We start from the raw sequence: 9,717 nt of genomic DNA, 5'->3' as shown, positions 1-9,717 counted from the left end.
TAAAACTACCAATAATAAGAATAATTCTATGTATCCACTTTATCCACATTTAATATGTTTAATGTTTTTACCGTTGAAACCTAAAATATCTCATTCTATTCCATATATGCACCAATAATGCACCTTAAATCCATTCATTTTTAAATTTGCCCATTAATGTGCGTCAAGCCAAGCTTTGCTCCTCCTCCAACCTTATCAGCAAGCGGATAGGACAGAAAACTACCAGGAGGGTTCAGGGGGTGTGTGTGTGTGCCTGGTATAATAGCAGAGAGAGAGAGAGCGAGAGAGAGAGAGAGGGAAGACCACATTAGCTTGCTAAGGGATGTTCTGCCTGCACTCACACAGAGAGATCAGAGCGTACTAGTTCACTGTGTCTCATTTTCCTGCTCACTGTTAATCAGTCTCACACACGTTCCTTTTCTTCTCGTGCCTTTCTGTGTTTCTGCCTCCCTCCTTCCACTTATCTTTCTTACATCTTTTCCAGGGAACATTTATTTTAACTTCATACTATTACATTTTCTCCAGAGTGGAGAGATGAGAGGGGAGCGATGGGATTGTTTTTGGCTGAGAATCACACCAGCAGCAGATGTTTGAAGAAAATTCCCTTTCTTGGCAATCTTGAAAGGTGAAAAGGAAGAAGGAACACCGGCAAAGATTTTTTCATTCTCTCTCAAGGGTGCCGAGCTTGTCCTCCAGATAATGAGGCTGAGAAGCACACATGTTGAGATTTTAACACTGCCCGGGCAGATGGACAAATAACAACGGACAAAGAAGTCTTAGAGAGGGAATTTAAAAGGAGAAATTATGAACACCACAGAGGCTCATGGATTGATCCATGGCTACCATAACCGGAGCCAAACCTCGGGCATTTTGCCACTTAACAAAGACTTATCAGCAGAGGAGAAGGACTCGTCCACAGGATGCTATGAACAGCTGCTGATTTCCCCAGAGGTTTTCCTCACTCTGGGCATTGTCAGCCTGCTGGAGAACATCCTGGTTGTTGCTGCTATCATCAAAAACAAGAACCTTCACTCACCTATGTACTTCTTCATCTGTAGCCTCGCTGTTGCTGACATGCTCGTCAGTGTCTCCAATGCCTCTGAGACTATTGTCATAGCGCTCATCAACGGAGGCAAGCTGACCATCCCCGTCCAGTTGATCAAAAGCATGGACAATGTGTTTGACTCTATGATCTGTAGTTCTCTGTTAGCATCCATCTGCAGCTTGCTGGCCATCGCGGTTGATCGTTACATCACTATCTTCTACGCACTGCGATACCACAACATTGTCACCCTGCGGAGAGCAATGTTGGTCATCAGCAGCATCTGGACATGCTGCATTGTGTCCGGCATCCTGTTTATCATCTACTCAGAGAGCACCACAGTGCTCATCTGCCTCATCACCATGTTCTTCACCATGTTGGTGCTCATGGCGTCGCTGTACGTCCACATGTTCCTGCTGGCCCGTTTGCACATGAAGCGCATCGCAGCATTGCCAGGGAACGCGCCCATCCATCAGCGGGCCAACATGAAGGGCGCCATCACCCTCACCATCCTCATCGGGGTGTTCGTGGTGTGCTGGGCGCCCTTTTTCCTCCACCTCATCCTCATGATCACTTGCCCCAGGAACCCCTATTGCACCTGCTTCATGTCCCAATTCAACATGTACCTCATCCTTATCATGTGCAACTCTGTCATTGACCCCATCATCTACGCGTTTCGCAGCCAAGAGATGAGAAAAACCTTCAAAGAGATTTTCTGCTGCTCACACGCTCTCTTGTGCGTGTGAGCTGCCTGTTAAATGTGAGCAGCAGCTATGACCCTGACAACCAAAATCTGCAAGTTAAATTAAACTTGTCCAACAAGGACTTTGAGGTTTTGAGCGTTAATACTTGTGGACTGACGTGACTCTGCTGTGCCCTGTGCTCTCACAGTCAGCTATAAATGATTAATAAGTAGGGGACTCACCTATGGTTTCATGAGACAGGCTTCTAAAGAGGTAGGTTTACAAACACCTTGTAAAATAGAGTACCACTCTGTAGAAAATTGCTCATTTGTTTTGTAGTCAACGCTGTTCTGAAGTGCAATTTAAAGTAAGTGTTACCAGCATGTTTATTTAATACACATGGTCAAAATGTGATTCATTTACAAATCCTTTCCCTTTCTCACTCTGAAATCTTGTCTATATTCCTACGACACTTATCTTGTAGTTCACTCCGAAATAATATCAGAAATACCATGCTTATCTTAAAGAACTTTATGTATCTACATGGATTATGGTATGAAATGTCACTGGCATTGCAACCAGAACCTAAATGCCAGAGTGCATGTGCTCTACTGTATATGATATAGTATATGACAGACTACCTCCATGTTCAAAGGGTGTAATCCACCTCATAACAGCAAGAGTATTTCGCACACCGCAAGCAAATATATGTATATCCCTAACATTTACTTTTCATGAGATAAATTATTACACCTCAGTGATTTCCCTTGTATGTTATGTGCCATCCATGAAGGAAGAGATCATGGGAAGCACAGGGAACAGCTTGCTCAACTAAAGTGTGTTTTTTTGGTAGAGGTAGACTACTCTGTAGAAGAGATGATTGCCTGTGATTTTCCAAGTTGTCCTAATGGTATGAGAGCACTGAGATCAAGCTAGATTATTTTGGAAATCACAAAACAAGAGCACAAATAAAGAATATCACATTTCAGCTCTTTGCTGATCTGCTGTTTCCCATTTTTAACTCGCTCAGCGTATTACTCACAGACTGTTTTCTGATGCTTATGCATAATATTTATTGACTGGGATCTAAAATGGAGGGTAGTACAATTGTAAAATCACTAATTGGGTTAAAAGGGGACATAAAAACATACACATTAACAAATAATGATATATCCTGGGTACAGAATGAGCTTAACAATAAACTACAGAGAAAAGTAAATAATTCAGAGCTTGACTTTAAAATGGGGAAATCAGGAAAATGCCAGTCTATTTCTCAGGCACAAAAACGGCAATTAACAAGCATTTATTTGCATTTTAAAGACAAATGGGGAAACAATTCAGGGTGGAATAAAACCTTATTTATTCTAGTGTGTATTCCCAGTTTTTGTCTCCTTGATGGTAATCTCACACCCAACCTGATCAGGGATAGACCATATAGACCATCACCTCTGATTTTCCCTTTTAAACAGAGCAGCAGAAAAAAAGATGAACAGAGTCACTTTAATTTCCACAAATCATTTCATCATCTCAGTCTGAGCACATATATCAAACAGACTAGTTGGCGCTGCTGTCAGTCCACTGACTCATGTTGATTTCCAATCAAAGCTCTTGTGAATCTGTGGTTTGTGTAGATATTTGTGTAAATTTGCACATGTGGGTTGTTCTCACTCGCAGTATGCATGTGACCATATAGAGATCTATTTTTCATCATGTTCATGTAACAGGACAGATTTACTGAATGTATTTTTATGTATTTGTTGTGTAACTTGTTGCTTTCTCCTTGCCTTAAATATGTTGCACTGTGATGTAAAGAACAACCGTATTCTCTGTGACAGTATTTCAGAAACTGATGTGATCAGTCTTTATATGTAGGTAAATGCTATTTTCGATATTGCCTTATTTATTTCTGCCTTTTTAAACTTGAAGTGCATCTCTAAGCTCATAAAATACACAACAGAACTGATGTAAACGGGAGTCTAATTTTCTGTTTAAAGCTTGGCCTGGAATTTGATTCATGTGTGCTGATATGAAGGTGTTTGCTTGACCACTGCATCCTCTGTGAATCACTGCTGCAAAGTAACTTCAATAAATCATACTGCCACCTCAGCATCAGCTCTGTTTGTCAGCTCTCCTCTGGAATGCAGACTTTAACCTTTACACAAAGACTAGGTTGTTGACTTTTTACTTTAACAGGAAAAAACACACAGTTCCTCAAATTCAGATGTGAAAACAACATCATGCTCAAAAACTTGACTTATAGAAAAAGACAGACAAGAATCTATTCTAATGTCACTGAAATATAATAGATTTCCCCACATAAACTTGAAATGTAGCACAGTTTCTTCTCTGAGGTGACAAACTGAAGTTTTTTTTTTCCGGAAAAAGGCCCACAGTGTTTTCCATTATGGTAAATAATTTAAACTGAAGTAAACAAAACATTTATAACTCTGAAAAATAACTTAATACGCAGTCAATATTGCTGCGGGAGCATCAGTGTGACAAATGGATACTAATTAATTCCAAATTCAATTACATCTTAATAGAGTTTTAGATTGTAATGGATTTACAGATATCAAACCAAACACTGAATGTAACACAGAATATCAGGGATTTATTTTTATGAAGGACTCTGATGAAGGAACATTATTTGTCATTAAATCTATACAAGTTCCAAAAAAGGGATGGAAATGAAGAAAAGCTGATGAGCTGAAGAAAGAATTTTAAAGTTTGAGAACTTTGATTTTGGGCACATTTCTTGTATATCGTTGCAAATGTTGCTATAATACAGAAACACATTCCTATTATGCAGGCAGGGAGCAAGGAATATGCTTGTAGAAAGTGGAGAATGAAGTAGTGCATGCGGGGAACTACACAGAATGAAATGTGAAATCTGTTATTACAAATGTAATACAACATAAAAAAGAAGTGACTCAGCATTCAGTAGTATTTCCATTGATCTCAGACTTACAGCCTCAATTTGGCCCCATTCGTATCAGACCATCTCCTTTCTTTGCCTTTCTTTTTTTTCCTTTTACTTCAGCACAATGGAACAAAATATCACCAGCACTAGGGGAACTTCATGCTGCCTTGCTTAGGTGCAACACTTAGGTTTTCTCAGTGGGGCGAAACCACAAAGGATTCACTTCAGATATCAGCAGACTCCTTTGTAGTCTCTGAAGTCTAAAGTGTAAAGATGGCATAACAAGTGGGCCTCTGCTCACTTCCAGATTCACAGGGTTTGTGTTCCACTGGGAATTCTGATGTGGATAAAAGAACTGACATACTGAGATAGCATGATGTGAATGACAAATGGCTGCAAGTATAAGTTTTATTTTATACGTGCTTCGCCCTCAAAAGAGCGATTGATTTAGGCTCCACCTCGGCACCCTGAGACAGATCAGGTGGTAGCATGTTAGCCCTTTCAAATGGCGGTGCCCCTGCACTCAGGCTCCATTTTTCACTGAGCCATTTTGAGTACAGATGTAACACTCATAGTGAAATCTTCGTCCCCCTCTGGTGTTGCTGAGATGAAAGGTTGGTGCTAGAACAGTGTGACCCGTGTCCTTGTCTCCAGTGGGATGTGTGCAGGCCTATTTGACAAGCATCCTTAGGGCTGTTTGACTGCAGCTGACTATTACAGGTCAGACCTCTTCACAGCTAGGACATATGCATTTGATAACATGAATTTCTCAGACTATGGGCTTGTACTTGTACCCTGGTTCCTCAGTGGGAGTTCTTACAACAGACAAGCCTGGGTGTTTTGTCCACCTTAGCACCTTTCCACATGTAGAGGGCAGGCAATCTCTGCGTTCACCCAACCCCTCCTGCTTGTGTGTCATTTGAGACGGGGGTGTGACGAGAGGTCTGGACTTTCGAGTCTGGGCCTGTTCACCTGGGAACCTTTAATGAGGGGCCTTCGCACCTTTATGTGGGCTCAGCTGCTATCATAGATGCAACATTTTGGGGAAATCTTTGTCAAAACTCCACAAGTATCTGTCTTTGGAAGACATTCAGATTAGTTCACTTAGGCTGTTGGACCCAAGGTGGGCGGTGCTCAGTGACCTGGCCACTTAATTTCTTTTTTGTCCAGTCAACCGTTGTGTCTGAGATGCTGCATGCAGGCATAGCTGGGAGTATATTACATCCCTAACAGCCTTTGACTCCAGTGTTTACCAATAGCGAAGCCCGTTGGAAGGCAATGCACATACAAAATAGACATGGTAAGTTCTCACATAGTAGTTACCTGGATATAATACTAGTCCCATGAGTCCATGTGTTGCGTAGACTTTGTGATAAAGAAGTAAGTGATCAAAAGGATTCACTTTAATTAAAAGGATGTTTAATGTCGTGTAGGATTATAGTAGTATGGCCTTTTCAATGTGTATCTAAGCAACATTCATATCTAAAGACGCCTCTGACATTTGAGAGAAATACATTTTTATGATGCTTCAGTGAGATAACAATTTTCGCCCTTTTAGCTAACCTATTTTTCACAAGCATAATAAAGCACAGCTGACTCACTGGTTCACAATAGCCCTATACATAAAACATGTGCCAGCTACGCTCTCAGCTCTTCTCTGCTGTCCTTCATACTGTATATCTCTGACAAAACAAAGGGTCGTATTTTGACCTTAGCTTCTTAGAATTTCAAGTAATTTAGAAAACCTTGATAAGTGAGGTGACTATTGTGTATCCAGGTAGGAGAACTATTGAGCCAGCCCGCAGATGCAACTGACACTGACTCTTCCCTTCATCTGCAGTCAGCTAAAAATGATACTCCACTCGCACAACAAAGACTAATAAACAGGATTCTGCTGTCTTGCTTCTGTTTTGCATATTGGTTAAGTAATTGGTGAGGGTAGAGTACAGTGAACAACACACCAGACCATGAATTGAAATTAGAGTGGCGTCGCTAAGAAACCCCCGAAATTCTTCTATATTCTGCATCAAAACAGAAACAGGTACTCATCCAGAACAATTTGTCATGCTAATGTACGATGCATTTTGCACAGAAAAGGCAAAAAACTCTCGAAAAGAAAATGCTGAAGAGAAAGAACAAGGAAAACATCATAACACAAGTATTCTCATCTCATTTATATCAACAATGTATATTTTTCATAATAGTAAATGTGAAAGAAAAAAACAAATGCAAAGCCAGCCAACCACTTTCATCTGCAAGTCAGTGGCTCCGTCATTCACTTGAGGCAGCTTACACTGTTCCTGTCAATGAATCCATGAAGTCTCTTTGTCTTCTTATCCGCTGAGTAATCTCTTAAACTGAATCCCATCCTTTTCTTTGGGTTTCCAAAATCCTCTTTCCGGTGTGTGATAGTGAAGTAATGGTTCGTCTTGCTGCTCCTCGGGCTGTGGTATATCATCTTTAAACCAGACTCCACTTTTAGCTGAATTCTAATAAGCTTGAGGGTATCTCCAACTCCAGGAGAGCCTCGCCTGACTGCCTCCCATGTATCATGTACACACTCATTACTCCACAGAGCCGACAAATCAGCAGACACTCCCTGAAATTATGAATGCAATCGTTCTTTTTTAATAGAGAACCTTTTTTTTTTAACCCTTAATTCACAAGTTTATATTGTATCATTTTTCTCCTGCGCAACCTTGCATGTGGCCTTTAGCGCTGCTTTCCCCCTGACTCTCGCTGGCTCTATCTGTCCTTATCATGCTGGCCTCCTGGGGATTTGTGCACAGAGCAGCTTGCATCAAATTAGATCATGTTGACTCTACTCTTGCCATCCCCAGCCACAGCAAATAATGCTGGAATTTACTTTCAAGTCATGTTCTCTGTGTTAAGTTCAATTAACACACTAAATTGCATTGTTAAAAATCCATGCGTAGTGTCCCCTGTTCTAAAATAGTAATTCTCTGACAGAAATTTGCCACAACGTAAGTAGAAAATACTTCCCCTTAATTGTTAATCCTATGAGGGACGGTTAGTAGAACTAATTACCTATTAATACTATCAGGCGTTCAATCGGAGCCATTTGAAGAATGTAAAAGGTTGGATTAGCACAGAAAATTTGCCTACTGTGTAGTTGAAAAACATCATCATGAGGCGACTTTACCCATTTTAAAAACATCTTGAATCTTGCAGTGTTCCAGCCCTTTCCTGACCTGTGTTTCATTTCATTTTCACATTGTATAACAGCATTTGTTTATCCCCCACAGTGTAGTGTGCTTCTTTCTTTATGTGCGTGACAGAGAGAGTGGGTGTAATAGGTGCCATAGTCGTCATAACAACGCATGCCTATGTAAGATGTCATCTAAGAAAACCTGTGAGATACCCCAGAGTTTTCCTTTAAAATACACAAACATGAACAAGTTCTTTATCAGCACTCCTACACCCTCACACCCCTGCATAAGAAAAAAAGTACGATAACTCCAAAGACAAATAATAACTGTATCAAACCTGGAGCCATTTAAACAGCAGGGGTCCAATCTGGTTGTTTTTTGCAACCAAACAACCCAGGTTCCCTTCATTGCCCCAGAAATGTAAGGGCACCTATGAATAAAAATCACAGCTGTTTCCCGTGCTTTAATTACATCCCAGTTAGATTACTTTAACTCCTGTCTGAATCAATACAATCTGTCCAAGGTACTGCACTTTATGTTCATATACATCCAACCACACTTCTGTTTTCACTTCTTATTAGAACTACCAATTTTAACGAGCTTAGGCTATACTGTGTAATGTTCTCCTCTGTGACCAACCAAGCAACAGCTGGGCGGGCATCAAAACCTGTGCGAATATACAATCCCAAGAGGAAGAAACTATTGGTTTGTTGACCCTGTAACCTTTCTTTTTTCATCAGATGATGTTGGTGATCATCATATTTCAAAATGCTGCTGTTAAGTGCCAGATCATCATCATATCTCTGTGCACTATCATATGTCCAAGAGGAAGAACGCAGAATAAGCAACATATTGATTAATGAGACCCTTAACTTTTCCTCTAGCCCCAATTAATGCCAGATTTTCAGTTTTCTAAGGAGTGTATAGATACACACCTAGCAAGAAGAGCTAGAGCAACTAGACTATAGATTTTAGTAAACCCCATGACCCTAAACCAAGCACTACCATTATGTTGTCTACAATTATTTCATAGCTCATCACCCCAGTACAATCCTCAGATAGTGCCTGGGGAGAATTTTAGGTGTTGCACTGTATGAATTAATTCCAGTAAAACATTTTTTAATTACTTTATTTTTATCAAGGTTACATTGTTTAGTATTGCCTACTCCATGTTTTTCTATAAGCACAGATGAAGTATATGAGCAATGAGGAACATATGTCATTATCTTGTGCTATTGGTTGTTCTACAAAGAACCCTTTGTCTCAACACTTTCGTGAAGAATTGAGAGAGCAGATGGATGTATGTCATAACATCGCACATAACGTATTTGCTGCATGTCATCCCCTCTCCCTCTGCCCCCCTTTCCTGTCTATCTATAGCTGTCACTATCCAATAAAGCCAATAAAAGGTGCAGTCCTTGTCTAGAAAATGAACATTTAAACCAGTAAGACTCCCTGCATTACTTAGCCATCAATGATAAACTTAAGTTTGCTTGTCTTGCTTTTTGTTTTTTGATACCTTGGATACCTTTGGAGACTTGATTTGGTTCAGCCACCAACCAAGAAGAGATCCTTTTAAATTTACTAGAATGCTCCTTCCTTCCTTTTGTACCCAACCCAAACCTAGTTTTATTTGAATATCTCTCAGTCCTGACCTGAATAAGTAACCTAAATATATAGAGAAATACAAACAAAAGAACAAATATTAAATGGAACATCTGAAAAAGTAAACACAACTTTGTTATAGAGAAACTGTGTTGGTGGCCAGTCTGCCAACTCTTGGAAATTGGACCAAACAAATAAATACAGAGACACAGAACAAAAACATTTAAATTCAGTTGATTTTGATTCTTTTTTCTGATGGTTTCTATAAATCTGTCCTGTTATATCATGTAAGAGGGC

General features: G+C 40.1%; 1 protein-coding gene across 1 annotated transcript; it reads left to right on the top strand.

Annotated features, from left to right (window-relative positions):
* Positions 1-307: 307 nt before the first annotated feature.
* Positions 308-3,831, top strand: mc4r (melanocortin 4 receptor). The gene has a single exon (XM_051411238.1). The coding sequence runs from the start codon at positions 805-807 to the stop codon at positions 1,786-1,788; it is 984 nt and encodes a 327-aa protein (XP_051267198.1). The 5' UTR covers positions 308-804; the 3' UTR covers positions 1,789-3,831.
* The last annotated feature ends 5,886 nt before the right edge of the window (positions 3,832-9,717 follow it).

This window comes from Dicentrarchus labrax, unplaced genomic scaffold, assembly GCF_905237075.1.
Source record: "Dicentrarchus labrax unplaced genomic scaffold, dlabrax2021, whole genome shotgun sequence".
Lineage (NCBI taxonomy): Eukaryota > Metazoa > Chordata > Actinopteri > Moronidae > Dicentrarchus > Dicentrarchus labrax.
Note: the sequence above shows the minus strand (reverse complement) of the source record. Positions and strands in the feature narration are given on the sequence as shown.

Coding starts and splice junctions, on each gene's coding strand:
- mc4r (XM_051411238.1), top strand. CDS start 805: ATGAACACCACAGAGGCTCATGGATTGATCCATGGCTACCATAACCGG.